Source organism: Sapajus apella, unplaced genomic scaffold, assembly GCF_009761245.1.
Source record: "Sapajus apella isolate SASKATOON/1434 unplaced genomic scaffold, GSC_monkey_1.0 scaffold2, whole genome shotgun sequence".
Taxonomy (NCBI): Eukaryota; Metazoa; Chordata; class Mammalia; order Primates; family Cebidae; genus Sapajus; species Sapajus apella.
Genome location: NW_022436942.1, coordinates 68,424,923 through 68,439,876, shown reverse-complemented (window position 1 = coordinate 68,439,876; position 14,954 = coordinate 68,424,923). Strand labels below are relative to the sequence as shown.

At 44.5% G+C, this 14,954-nt stretch overlaps 1 protein-coding gene across 5 annotated transcripts in view; it reads right to left on the bottom strand.

The window, feature by feature from the left end:
- ATP2A2 (ATPase sarcoplasmic/endoplasmic reticulum Ca2+ transporting 2) overlaps window positions 1-14,592 on the bottom strand; it is a 65,132-nt gene extending 50,540 nt beyond the window's left edge. For 2 of the 5 annotated variants that reach the window (XR_004257176.1, XM_032239188.1), the window contains exons 1-4: window positions 13,813-13,930; window positions 13,073-13,090; window positions 12,910-12,992; window positions 4,076-4,180 (exon numbers count right to left, since the gene is read on the bottom strand). Coding sequence is in view for 4 of the 5 variants with exons in the window: in XM_032239188.1 (XP_032095079.1) it covers window positions 4,076-4,180; window positions 12,910-12,992; window positions 13,073-13,090; window positions 13,813-13,930 (324 nt within the window). In the remaining variant the exon portion in view is untranslated. Of the gene's footprint in view, window positions 1-4,075; window positions 4,181-12,909; window positions 12,993-13,072; window positions 13,091-13,812 lie in introns of all 5 variants that reach the window. The other 3 variants (XM_032301366.1, XM_032239197.1, XM_032301370.1) reach the window with 3 other exon arrangements.
- Between the last annotated feature and the right edge of the window lie 362 nt (window positions 14,593-14,954).

The following is a 14,954-nucleotide window of genomic DNA, read 5'->3' as shown; positions in this document are numbered from 1 at the left end:
TGCCAGTCTCAAGCTATGTATTTCTCACGACATCATATATGAACTGTCAACCATTAGTCACAGCAATTTTCTTCCAGATTTCAAAATGGAAGATGTACAACCAAACCAGCCTAAAGAGAGTTAAATGACACAAAGCTGACAGCTGGTAACATGTGTGCCTCACTTTTGATGTATATACCCCTGAAAAAGTATAAAAAACCTTAAATTTGAGAAATACATGATAAAGTTAATTTCAAACTCGTATCAGATATTCTTACTCTTCAAGATCATGTTGGGTGGAGCTTAACTGTGCTGCTCAAGGTTAAACGAATATAGCGTGAGTACTGTATTTTGCATTCACTTAAATTATCAGCTGAGCGCCGTAGCTCATGCCTGTAATCCCAGCACTTTTGAAAGGCCAAGGTAAGAGGATTGCTTGAGTCCAAGACTTCCATACCACTCAGCAGCTGGGACTACAGGTGCACAGCACCTATAGTCCCAGCTGCTCAGGAGGCTGAGGTGGGAAGATCACTAAGCCCAAGAGGCAGAGGTTGCAGTGACTTGTGATTGTGGCACTGTACCCCAGCCAGGGCAACAGAGTGAAGCTGTCTTGGTGGGGAAAAGAAAAGATAAATTACCTCTGACCCTGAGGACAAAGATGACAATTAAAAGCACTAAAAAGGCCAGGCATAGTGGCTCATGCCTGTAATCCCAGCACTTTGGGAGGCGGAGGTGAGCATATCATGAAGTCAGACGCTCAAGACCAACCTGGCCAACATGGTGAAACCCCGTCTCTACTAAAAATACAAAAATTAGCTGGGCATGGTAGTATGCGCCTGTAATACCAGCTACTCGGGAGGCTGAGGCAGGAGAATTGCTTAACTGGGACCTGGGAGGCGGAGGTTGCAGTGAGCCAAGATCATGCCACTGCACTCCAGCCTGGGCTACAGAGGGAGATTGTCTCAATAAAAAAAAATTATTGAATAAAAAAAATAAAATGACTGAAAATATACTCCCCTCTCCTCCCTATATTCACACTACCAAATATAATATTTAATGTAGGGAGTGGGGAAAGGAACTGAATAACCATAAATTTAGATAGTATACACCAAAAAAAATGTCAACAAGAAAATACAAATATACCTGACATACTAGAACAAAAATATAAATTACAAAACTTCTAAGGTTTCCTCTAGTTCTAAAAGTTTACAACTTCCATACCCTTCCAGTTACTTCTGCTCAAATGCAAAGTGGCTTATCGAACGATAAGCCAAAGTGGCTCAAACACATTTGGTACCTTTTGGCTCCTGCCACTCCCTCTCTGGAATAATCTCCCACAGCCTCCTTCACTCACAAAACTCCGTTTCTGAAGAGTTACCAATTGCTTGTCACCGCCTCTAATCCCAGCACTTTGGGAGGCTGTAGCTGAGCCTCCCAAAGTTGGGAGTTTGAGACCAGCCTGGCCAGCACGGTGAAACCCTGTCTCTACTAAAAACACAAAAAATTAGCTGGGGTGTGATGGTACACACCTACAATCCCAGCTACTTGGGAGACTGAGGCAGGAGAATCGCTTGAGTTCGGAGGTGGAGGTTGCAGTGAGCAGAGATCACACCACTGCACTCCAGCCTAGATGACAGAGTGAGACTCAAAAAAAAAAAAAAAGCCTGGGCACAGTGGCTCACACCTGTACTCCCAACATTTTGGGAGGCTGAGGCAGGTGGATCATTAGGTCAGGAGTTCGAGACCAGCCAGGTTAAATCCCGTCTCTACTAAGAATACAAAAAATTTAGCCATGTGGTAGCACACACCTGTAGCCCCAGCTACTTGGGAGGAGGAGGCAGAAGAACTGCTTGAACCCACGAGGCGGAGGTTGCAGTGAGCCAAGATCACGCCACTGCACTCCAGCCTGGGTGACAGAGCAAGAATCTGTCTTAAATTAAAAACAAAAAACAAGAAGCCATCCTGGATGATGCTGGTCAGAAATAATATGCCCCCCATACTACCTTATTCTGTCATTATAATTTTCCTTACTTTCAGAAGGCCAGAACCCTCTATTGATGCTATACCATTTAGTATACTAAAGACTTAAGAATGTTCTTTTTTTAAAAATTCAGACAAATCATTTGTTTTTTCCTGAGACAAAGTCTAGTTCTGTTGCCCAAGCTGGAGTGCAGTGGCGTGATCTTGGCTCAATGCAACCTTGGCCTCCCGGGTTCAAGCTATTCGCCTGCCTCGGTCTCCCAAGTGGCTGGGAGTGCATGCTACTACACCTGGCTAATTTTCTGTATTTTTAGTAAAGACAAGGTTTCACCATGTTGGCCATGCTGGTCTCAAACTCCTGACCTGAAGTGATCCACCCCGCCTCAGCCTCCCAAAGTGCTGGGATCACAGGCATGAGCCATGGCACTCAGCCTAAATACAACTGTTTTTAGAAAAACACGAGAAGAGGAATATAGCACAATTACAAATTTCTAAGTAGGCCATCTTTCTCATAACATTTATTGATAAAGATTAGAAGTTTACAATTTCAGCAGGACTAAGTATGTTTATAAGATGTGTCAGGCCGGATGCAGTGGCTCACACCTGTAAGCCTAGCACTTTGAGAGGCCAAAGTGGATGAATCACCTGAGGTTGGTGTTTGAGACCAGCCTGACCAACATGGTGAAACCCTGTCTCTACTAAAAATACAAAAAATTAGCCGAGCATGGTGGTGATCACCAGTAATCCCAGCTACTCGGGAGGCTGAAGACAGGAGAATCGCTTGATCCCAGAAGGAGGAGGTTGCGGTGAGCCAAGGTCGCACCACTGCACTTCAGCCTGGGCAACAAGAGCAAAACTGTCTCCTAAAAAAAAAATGGCTGGGTGCAGCGGCCCATGCCTGTAATCCTAGCACTCTGGGATGCTGAGGTGGGTGGATCATGAGGTCAGGAGCTCAAGACCAGTCTGACCAAGATGGTGAGACCACAATCTTTACTAAAAATACAAAAATTATCCAGGCATAGAATCAGGTGCCTGTAATCCAGCTACTTGGGAGGCTGAGGCAGGAGAATCACTTGAACCCAGGTGGCAGAGGCTGCAATGAGCCAAGATTGTGCCATTGCATACCAGCCTGGTTAACAGAGATGAAAAAACAAAGGAACAAAATTTTAAAAAGATGTGTCTACTTCAATCCAAATGCCTAAAAGATCAATACTTAACATGAATTTTAAGTCACAGAGCCTACAATATGCACTGAAGGGGAAACAAAACAAATTTTATAGCTAAACCTGCCAAAAAGTCCAAGGAAAACAAAAATGACATGAAGCTTTTATAAAGTATGTCACAGGAAGCAACTAAGAGACATAAAGACAGATGCTGGTTCTCACATTCTCATTTCCTTAAGCAGCTTCTCTCATCCATTTTAACTTCTTCTTATCATAAAGGATGAATAAATTTTTTTGAGACAGGGTATTGCTCTGTTGCCCGGATTGAAGTGCAGTGGTATGATCATGGCTCACTGCAGGCTTGTCCTGGGCTCAAGCAACCCTCGTACCTCAGCCTCCTGAGTAGCTGAGACTACAGGCCCATGTCACCACGCTTGGTGAAGAATAAGCAATCTTAACTGCAAAGTTTATATGCATAAGGTCAAAAAACTGCAATTAATTAAATTAATGGACCAGGCATGATGGCTCACGCCTGTAATCCCAGCACTTTGAGAGGTTGAGGAGGGTGGATCACTTGAGGTCAGGAGCTTATGACCAGCCTGGCCAACATGGTGAAACACTTTCTCTACCAAGAAAATACAAAAATGAGCTGGGTGTGGTGGTGTGTACCTGTAGTCCCAGCTACTTGGGAGACTGAGGCATGAGAACCACCTGAACCTGGGAGGCAGAGGTTGCAGTGAGCCGAGATTGTGCCATTGCACTCCAGCCTGGGCAACAGAGTGAGACTGTGCCAAAAAAAAAAAATTAATGGAATAAAGGGAAAATACACGTAAGCTTCCCACAGATATATTTTTACTCAACCTATCAGGAAAAACAGATAACAGAAACATTAATACAGCCCCAGTCACTTAAATAACTTACTGAAATTTTACACTACAAGAATTTTTGCTTACCTGCCATACACCCACAATTGCATTGGCTACTAATATGAGTAAAATTACAAAAGGTTCTACAAAGGCTGTAATTGTTTCTTCACCTTCTTCAAACCAAGCCAAAACCTAGAAGAGAAATGGCACATGTTAGAAGAGAAATGGCACATGTTAGAATGTATGTTGTTTTAGGTTTAATGTTGCTTTTTAAAAAAGTGGCTAGCACTGGCTGGGCGAGGTGGCTCCTGCCTGTAATCCCGGCACTTGGGAGGCTGAGGCAAGCAGGTCACCTGAGGTCAGGAGTTCCAGACCAGCATACCCAACATGGCGAAACCCCGTCTCTACTAAAAATACAAAAAATAAGTTGGGTGTGGTGGCAGGCACCTGTAATCCCAGCTATTCACGAGGCTGAAGCAGGAGAATCACTTAAACTTAAGGAGGCCGAGGCTGCAGTCAGCCGAGATCACACCACTGCATTCCAGCCTGGCCAACAAGAGCAAAACTCTATCTCAAAAAAAAAAAAAAAAAAAAGTGGCTAGCACTAAAAGGATTATGATAGACAAAATCTATTTTCTTTCTCCAGAAACAAATGGTGGCAAAATACAATTATATAAACAAACAGCTGTGTCTCCTTTATAAGAATTATTAGAAGTCAAAACTGTATTTCAGCTGCGCACAGTGGCTCACACCTGTAATCCCAGCACTTTGGGAGGCTGAGGTGGGCAGATTACCTGAGGTCAGAAGTTCCAGACCAGCCCCGTCAACATGGCAAAACCCCGTCTCTACTAAAAATACAAAAAAATTAGCCAGGCATGGTGGCATGCCTGTAATCCCAGCTACTTGGGAGGCTGAGGCAAGAGAATCACTTGAACCTAGGAGGCGGAAGTTGCAATGAGCCAAGATCATGCCACCACACTCCCGCCTGGGTGACAGAGTGGGACTTGGTTTAAAAAAAAAAAAAAAAAAGAAAAGAAAAGCCGGGCATGGTGGATCATGCCTGTAACCCTAGCACTTAGGGAGGCTGAGGCAGGTGAATCACGAGGTCAAGAGATTGAGACCAGCCTGGCCAACATGGTGAAAACCCATTTCTACTAAAAATACAAAAATAAGCTGGGCATGGTGGCACATGCCTACAGTCCCAGCTACTCGGGAAGCTGAGGCAGGAGAATCACCTGAACTGGGAGGTAGAGGCTTCAGTAAGCCAAGATCGTGCCACTGCACTCCAGCCCGGGCGGAAGAGCGAGACTCCGTCTCAAAAACAAAAAGATTTACTTGGTAAACCATGAAAGCACTCTTCCAAATGATTTATGGCAATAATGAATCCAAACAACTACACCTGTATTTAGTGGAATGTTAAACAGTGAGCTTTTATACATATCACACAAATAGCAAACCACCATGAAGACTGAGGCAATGCCCAATACGAATACTGCAAGAAGGTAACCATGAATAAGAAATATAGTTTGCGCAGGACAAACAAAACAAAAACAGGAGGCACCAGGACCACCAGGTCCTGACAGATGCCAATCACCACCAACATCCAGCGAGCTAGGGCAAGCAGAAAACCAGAATGAATATGACAAATGTTACTGTAAGCTTTCAACAGGGCATTCTAGTGTCAAGGCCAGGAGTAATGCCAGAATGAAAATTTCTCCAGGAAGTTGTAAATTGTGATAAATGCTGGATCACAGCTGCTCTGATACTAGACTCTCAGTATTGGCCAAGGAGAGCATATCAGAAATAAGAAACTTTAATTAGCTCTTGGGGGAGAAAAATTGCTCAACTTGAAGAGAAACTATGACCTTTCCAAAAGGTCAGTGAGGCATTAGCAACTGTAAGATAAGCTTCACACCTTGTTAAAGTAGGTATGAATTTCCCTCTTGGCAGTAATGCCTGGGGAACAAACTTAAAGCAACATCCGTTGACAACTAGAGCAAAGGGAAAGACAATGGCAAGCAGCTGTGGGACTATCAGAGCAAACCTCCACTTTAAAATACTGCAGCCCAAAATGAAGAACAACCATATCAGATCATGTCGGGCAGTCCTTCACAGTTCTGTTCTATTGACAAGAAAACCTCCTGCCTTGTATAAGGAGAAAGAGGATTGCTGACAAAAGAATCCAGGAGATGGGGAGGGAGATGGGGTAAGAGAAAGGGGAGGAAAACTGGATGAGTGACACTGATGAAATGCAAGATGACTTATTGCAATATTATATTACTGTAGTAATGTGAGTTCAAAATTATGGTTTATCATAAATTATACAAAGTATATTTATACAAGAAACTGGGAAAATGTTTCTAACAATCTTGACAATAGGTCGAATATAAAGAATGATCTGTTTCAGGCTGGATGTGGTGGTTCACTCCTGTAATCTCAGCACTTTGAGAGACTGAAGTAGGCAGATCACCTGAGGTCAGAGTTCAAGACCAGTCTGACCAACATGGCGAAACCCTGTCTGTACTACAGTACAAAAAAATTAGCTGGGTATGGTGGCGGACACCTATAATCCCAGCCACTTGGGAAACTGAGGCAGGAGAATCGCCTGAACCTGGGAGGCAGAGGGTATAGTGAGCCAAGATTGTGCCACTTGCACTCCAGCCTGGGCAACAAGAGTGAAACTCCATGTCAAGAAAAAAAAAAAAAAGAATAAAAGAATTATCTGTTTTAGCTGGGTGACGCGGCTGAAGCCTATAATTCCAACACTTTGGAAAAATCTCTTGAGGCCAGGAATTAGAGACCAGCCTGGTCTCTAACATAGTGAGACCCTATCCGTATATAAAAAAAATTTCTTTTAATTAGTTGGGCATGGCAGGGCATACCTGTAGTCTGACTACTTGGGAAGATTGCTTGAAACCAGGAGTTTGAGGTTATAGTGAGCTACGATCATGCCACTACTACATTCCAGCCTAGGTGACAGACTGAGACTCTGTTTAGAAGGAAAAAAAAAAGGCCAAGTGTGGTGGCTCACACCTATACAGCTATTTGGGAGGCTCAGGTGGGAGAATCAGGCTTTAGCCCAGGTGTCTGAGGCTGCAGTAAGCTATGATCACACCACTGCATTCCCCACTGGGAGACAGCAGACCCTCTCTTCAGGAAAATATAAAATTTTAAACAATGTGTAAAAAGGATTATCTGGGTTGGGTACGGTGGCTCATGCCTGTAATCCCAGCACTTTAAGCAGCCAAGGCAGGCAGATCACCTAAGGCCAGGAGTTGCAGACCAGCCTGGTGAACATGGCAAAACCCCGTCTTTACTAAAAATACAAAGATTAGTCAGGTGTGGCGACACACACCAGTAATCCCAGCTACTTGGGAGGCTGAGGCACGAGAATCACTTGAAGCTGGGAGGCAGAGGTTGCAGTGAGCTGAGATCATACCACTGCACTTGGGCGACTGAGAAGGAGTCAGTTTCAAAACAAAAAAAGGGGAAAAAGGTAACAAACTTCATGAACAGCAGAAAAGAAAAGTGGAAGAGAAGACCACTGCCCCATAGTTCTAGACATAAACAGTGTTTCTTCTTCCCTTTGCTTTGCCCTAAGTACAGTAATACCTGTCTTCTGGGACTTACATTATCAAACAAGTTCAATGCTTCAAATATGCCAATATTATTCAAGGTAACCGCTTGCTAATGAACACTCACCTACATTAAACTGCTTAAAATAGAGCAGAATAGGGTATCTTCCAATTATTATCCACAAGATTAATCTCTGTACAGCACTGAAATGCTATACAACACTCTGTACTGCATTTCACTTCTGATAAGTATAATAAAGCAAGCAAATCTGTTGCTGTTGTTTTTGAGACAGAGTCTCACTTTGTTGCTCAGGCTAGAGTGCAGTGAGTGGCATAATCTCAGTTCACTCCAACCTCCACCTCCCAGGTTCAAGTGATTCTCCTGCCTCAGCCTCCCAAGTAGCTGGGACTACAGGCACCCGCCACCACCCACCACCACACCCGGCTAATTTTTGTATTTTTAGTATAGGCAGGGTTTACACCATGTTGGCCAGGCTGGTCACGAACTCTTGGCCTCAAATGATCCACCCACCTCGGCCTCCCAAAGGGCTGGGATTACAGGTGTGAGCCACTGTGCCTGGCCAAATAAAGCAAATTTTAATCCAAGGTAAAAAGCAAGTTCTGCTGTAAACTGGGAGACAGTCATGATGTTGAGACTCAATAAAAGAAAAACAAAGTGCTTAAAAAGATCATAAGCACATTTTGCTCCTTATACTATCAGAAACTCACACTGTGCCTTTGGGCCCTCAAACAATTGCTCAATAAATGAAGAAACCACATCTAGATTTTTTTTTAAAAGAGGAAATGGAAATTAAACACTTTTCCAGAATGATATAAAGTATTACCAATAAATGTTACGATAATTTTGAGAGAGGAAACAATTCTTTCAACGATTAGTAAAATGGAAAAAAAGAGCATGAATTAGAACTCATTTTCTTCTGATCCAGACATAAAGCTATGTAAAAACATTTAATTTTTTCAGGCGTGAGAAAACAATCTTCTTTTTAAAAAGTACTCTAGGCCAGGCGCGGTGGCTCACGCCTGTAATCCCAGCACTTTGGGAGGCCAAGGCAGGTGGATCACGAGGTCAAGAGATTGAGACTATCCTGGCCAACATGGTGAAACTCCGTCTCCATTAAAAATATAAAAAAAAATTAGCTGGATGTGGTGGTGTGCGCCTATAGTCCCAGCTACTCAAGAGGTTGAGGCAGGTGAATTGCTTGAATCCGGGAGGTGGAGGTTGCAGTGAGCAGAGATGTCACCATTGCACTCCAGTCTGGCGCATGGCGACAGAGTGAGACTCTGTCTCAAAAAAAAAAAAAAAAAAAGTACTCTATTAAATTTACCTTTCATACCATTATTTTAAGAAAAGCTCTAAACTAATCAGCAATTTGCCTTTATCACATTTTTAAAATCAAAAATTAAAATAGTTACAGAAGAAAATTAAAATGACTACAAATGCAATTTCAAATACTTTGTTTCTCTTCTGAGGTATCACAGTAAAAAGATCTCATGTATTTTCAGAAAATTCTACTGAAACAAACTCACCCAAATATTTGTGACATCAAAAGCACTAACTCAGGCCGGGCATGGTGGCTCATGCCTGTCATCTCAGCACTTCTGAAGGCCAAGGCAGCAGATCACCTGAGGTCAGAAGTTTGAGACCAGCCTGGCCAACATGACAAAACCCTGTCTCTACTAAAAGTACAAAAATTAGCTGGGCATGATGGCGGGCACCTGAAATCCCAGCTACTCAGAGGCTAAGGCAGGAGAATCGCTTGAACCCAGGAGGTGGAGGTGGTTGCAGTGGGCTGAGATGGTAGCACTGCACTCCAGCCTGGGCAACCAGAGCGAGACTCTACCTACAAAAATAAAAAAAATAAAATAAAATAAAAAAAAATTAAAAAAAAAAAAAAAAAAAGGCACACTAACTCTAAGGAAAATAAGGAATGCTTTTCAAGGGGGTCTAGTAAGAAGACAGACACCAAAGGTTGAGAACTGCTATAGTCTGGAAAGTTTTACTAGCATTTTAGGGTCAATCTAAGTAGCTGACATGGGAAATGAGGGTGGAAGGAAGGTAGAGAAACCTATGCAAATTATTACCATATTAATTATTACTTTATGATTTAAACAGATGGGAATGAGACCAACATGGCCCTAATGCCCACCTCCTCGGGTCTTTTTCTCAAAGGTCACCTTCCTCAAGGACTTTCCTGATCACCCAATTTGAAAACTGTACCCCCCTTTCACATACTCTGATATCTGAGCCCCCTTGCTTTATTTTTCTCAACAGTATTATTCTCCAGGTAGGGGTCTTTGTCTGTTTTGTTCACTACTGTATCCCCAGTATCTGTGACAGGTACTCAATAAATATCTTAATGAAGCAGTGAAAGAGAGGAAAGGGCAGGCATTCCAGTTACGCAACCATATGATGTGTCTGTCACACTTACAGCAAAGTTGGTAACCAAGAAGAGAATGGAAAGATAAAGTGATTGATAGAGGGGGGTCTTGAATGTCAAATTAAGCAATTTCCAATGTTCACATGCACTGGGAGATGAAGCTTACGTCTTTCAATCCAAGTGATCTTTTCAAAAAAAAAAAAAAAAAAAACTTTGGCAAATACTACAAATTAAACTTGATCCCTACAGGTCACAAGCATAAAACATTAATGCAGCTTCTTATTATATCTACAGCAAAATATGAATTATAATTAACAGTTTACTACTTACATATTTGAAATAAATCACTAATATTCTTTTTAATTTGAGCATGACTTAATGATGCATGATGTATATAAGAACTGCCTAGTCACTTCTCCAAAAAAAGCTGAATATTCTACCATGTTTTTTTCTGTTAAGTCAACAGCAATAAACAGGCTGACAAACAAAAAAGAATCAGCACTCTTTCTTTTAAAAGATAAAGACAGGAGGAATGACATGCAGTGGCAGTACCAACCCCACATGAAGAAAATCAACACAACAGGTCTTACAACTGCAATTCCTTGATCAAACAAACCAAAGCAAATTAATTCTTTTTTTTTTTTTTTTATATGAGAGACGGATTTTCACTCATGTTACCCAGGCTGGAGTGCAATGGCAGGATCTCGGCTCACCGCAACCTCCACCTCCTGGGTTCAGGCAATTCTCCTGCCTCAGCCTCCTGAGTAGCTGGGATTACAGGCACGCACCACCACGCCCAGCTAATTTTTTGTATTTTTAGTAGAGACGGGGTTTCACCATGTTGACCAGGATGGTCTCGATCTCTTGGCCTCGTGATCCACCCGCCTTGGCCTCCCAAAGTGCTGGGATTACAGGCTTGGAGCAAATTAATTCTTTAGAAGTACTCCCTAAACACTTTTCTCTTGCTATTTACCAACTCATAAAATGAAAAGGTAGCATAGTTCGTTTCCTAAGTAATAACTGCAGGTAGTTACCAAAAAGGAACTCAAATTTCAACTCCAAAATATAGCTCTATAATGCTCCCAAAAGCCAAGGTCCTACCGTATAAAAAAAATTAAAGCATTTATTTAAAAACCTGTTTGAAATGCCTACAAACTATAAGCCTCTACTTCAAAGTAAACAAAAACAAAACTCACACACATTAATTTAAAATGCTAATATAAAGTCACTCAAACTGGCCACTCAAAAAAGAGACCCTATAGAACCCCAATAGTAACACCAGTGCCATGGTTTCCCACAATGCTTCAACTCGTAACACACAGAATTCAGTAAAAACATATTTTACTTCTGGCTTGTATACATCAGCTGATTAACTTCTAAGAAGTTCCCAATGACCTTATCAGACTCCAGTATTTAACTGCCAACGCTAAGACTATTTCAGAATTATGTACCTAGTTAAATACAAATCTTACACTACCTCCAAATATGTCATTTATTTTGCCCCATGACAATGTATTGACAAACTATAGTTAATCAGACAGCTCTACTCATTTCCCTGAATTGGTAAAACTGCATCTACTTTCTGGGGAAAAATTTTTTAATCCATCAAGGAAAAACAGATATGTCAGAGATACACTGTCAGCGATCGACTCAATGCTGAATGGTTGCTATGTAAGTGCCGATTTTAATCAATGAAAACCACAAAAAAGGTTCTTGGGGACTGAATTCTTAACGGCTACACACCACTTGGCTAATATGGCATAATAAAGTTTCATGGCAGGATTTATGTAAAAATTATTCCAAAAATTTATTTCCTGCCACCACTATCTACTTAAAAGATTGGGTATAAAATTAATCTTTCCCTCATTGGAACCAAATAAATGCCCACTGCTTTATTTCATTCTCAAAATAGCCCCCTATGGTATGGTTGTTATAAAGACTGAGGCTGACCCCTGGGACACGCATACGTATATGTACAAAAATAAAACCGTGAAGTCTTGTCCATTTTGTCTCAACTAGAAAGAAGTATTGCACTGGGCAAATTTCACTTCTCATCATAGTGTTTGCAAGATTACTGTAATTTAATAATAAAAGGCATCTCATGCTGTTAGGATTAGGAACATCTGTGTCCTATTCATGATAATTTTTAGGAAAACTACCAGTCTACAGCCCAAGAAAGAAAAATGCAACAAAAAATTAATACCAAACATTAAAAAAAAGTTAATAACCTAGAAATATACTTGCCACCCCAACACCTTTTTCCTGCTGTAGTTCTTTGCATTTCACTAGTTTCTTAGCAACCATATAGAACTCAAGTGGGTAAGCACACACGAAAAAACACCATGCTGGTTATTTTTCCTTTAAGATCTAGAACCAACTATACTAAACCTTGTTCTCTCAACCTAAGAATCACTTAAGACAGGGGTCCAATTTAGATAAATATACCACCCTAAAGGTCAGTGACCAAATTTGGTCAACAATGGTGCCATCACAGCCGTCATCGTCAGGAACAACTGTCACCTTGCCATTACCAGGAAGGGAAAGCAACTGGAATATTCCTTCTGTAAGTTCTATTTACAGACTACAAAGAGTCAAACATCATCTTAGTATGATCTTACAACACGATAACAATGGAAGAACCCCAAACAGAAAAGGCTTCCCAATGAAGAACTTTTTGATACTAAAAGCTGATAAACCACAAGAATTTATAAGACCATGCCACACTCTGGGGCAATTCCTAACTGCACTGTAAATGTCAAGTATTTATTATCTGAATACCAATGGCTTCAAGTATTGTAATTTAAAAATACCCAGATTGTTTTTAAACATGGAGACACAGATTGTATCTTCTAATATGTTTTCACTCAATGAACATCATTTGTTTTCTGATTTATCTATGGAATACTTTCTTTAGGGGGGAAATAAAATGTATATTTTTTATACTTACAAAAGATATACATGCTGCCAGTAATAAAATCCTAACTAGCAAGTCTTCAAACTGCTCAATCACAAGTTCCAGCAAGGTTTTTCCTGTTAGAAAAAACACGTGTTGTAATTGTCATCGTACCATCAGCACACCAACAGAGAAAAAAAAAACATGTTAAGATTACCTTCTTCAGCCGGTAACTCTGCAGAATGTAGAAATTCGCCAGGCAATGTGTCAAGAGGGAGATTAAAAAAAGAGAGACATTTTAGTACTCCGTCTTTCTAAAAAGAACCGCTATAATTCTAAGCATCAATATTTTTAAAAAAATAGACCTAGCTATAGGAATAACCGATTTTTTTTTTTTTTTTTTTTTTGGCAGAAAGCATACAACGAGAGTATCTCAAGGAAGCAGGCACTCTTTGTAATCAATGGCCTGAGGTCTACCCCGAAGCGTGAAATCACTTAGGGCTCCTGAACCGGAGTGGTTTCAGCGATGTCATCACTTCTGCCAGATGTGTAACTTTGAGTAAGACAAGAACGGTCAGAGGCTTTCCCAACGATCTCGACGCCTCATAAATCGGCAGGGGACGAGAAAACGTCTCGCCCGGCTCAACCTAGCTGCAGGAGCCTCGTTCCTCCCTCCACCCGGCCCGGCTGCTGCTGGAGAGAAGCCGCCGAGCCATGCGCGCCGGGAAGGTCAAGGGCCCGAGACGTGAGGAGGTCGATAGGAGGCGAGGCGAGGCAAGGCGAGGCCCGCAGCCCGTCTCCCCGCCGCGGGGCGGGCGTGCGGCCCCGACCCTCCGTCCGCAGCCGTCGGCGGGCGCGGAGCCGAAGCCCATGAGGTGGAGCCCGGTCAGCCATCTTCTCTGGCTCTCTGGCCCGCGCCGGGCCCCTGCAGCCGAGCGCCAGGCACCGGGCACCTACCGTTGGAGCCCCATCTCTCTTTGAGCTTCTTGACCTGCTCCAGGCTCAGCCCCGTGCTCTCGTTGACACCGAAGTGGCCCAGCACCTCCTCCACTGTCTTTGTGTGCGCGTTCTCCATGGCTTCTGGGGCCCGGCCGGCCTCGCCTCTCGTCCCCGCGGCCTCCTCGCCTCCGCCTCGCACTCGGGCCGCGGGCTCGTGCCACCCGGGGAGCCCAGGCGCAGACGGGCGCTCCCCTCCTCCTCCTGCGGCCGCTTCCGCCTAGCCGGGCGCTGAATCACCTCGCGCCCCCTCCCCCAGACAACCGCCCCTCACGCGACCCGAGGCTCCGCCGCGGGTGGGGGGCTCCTGACCCTCCCTCCTCTTGCCAGAAGGGAGGGCCTCCCTCGCCCTCAGCCGCCTGCCGGGAGCGCAGGCCGCGGCCCCCGAGCCCCCTCCCCGCTCTCTAAAGGCGATCAGAGGCCCCGCCCGGGCTGGAGGAGGGGGCGCCCGGCCGACCCTAGAGGGCGGAACGCGGCGAAGGAGGCGAGCAGGCGGGGCGGTGCGCGGCAAGATCGCCCGGGTCTCTCAGCCCCGCACACCCGACAGCGGCGGAGGAAAATGCGGCGGAGGAGAAGGAGGTGGCGTCGGGGACGGCTCAGCGGCGGCTGCTCTAATAGCATTTATCGGCCGCTGCCTCCCCTCTCGCCGCCGCCGCGGCATGTGGACGCCGCTCATTGGCCGAGAGCGCCCAGCGCGGCGCGGGCGGCGCGGCCCCGCCCCCTTCCCCCGGCTCCCTCCTCCCGCGCGCCTGGCGCCCACGCCGCCGCGCTGGCCCCGCCCCCTCCCGCGCACCGCCTCTAGGAACCCGGATCGAGGCCGCGCACGCCGCGGCCCTGGGGCTGGTGCAGGGGAAACCAGGGACCCTCCTCGGCGTGTGCGGCTCTTGGGCTCGTCCACCTGCAGACGCAGGGTGGGACGCTCACAGTGGGTTCCCTGCACTCGCTGCCCCGTGGCCGGTGGGAGGATGGAAGGCGACTCCGAAGAGCTGGGAGCGCGGTCCACAAGGGGCGTCCTCGAAGCGCGCTCTGGCTGGTGTCCTTGGCTCGCCTCCTCGCCCTCGGTCGCCCGGGTTGCGCTCTGCATCCTAATCTGTCTCCTTCAG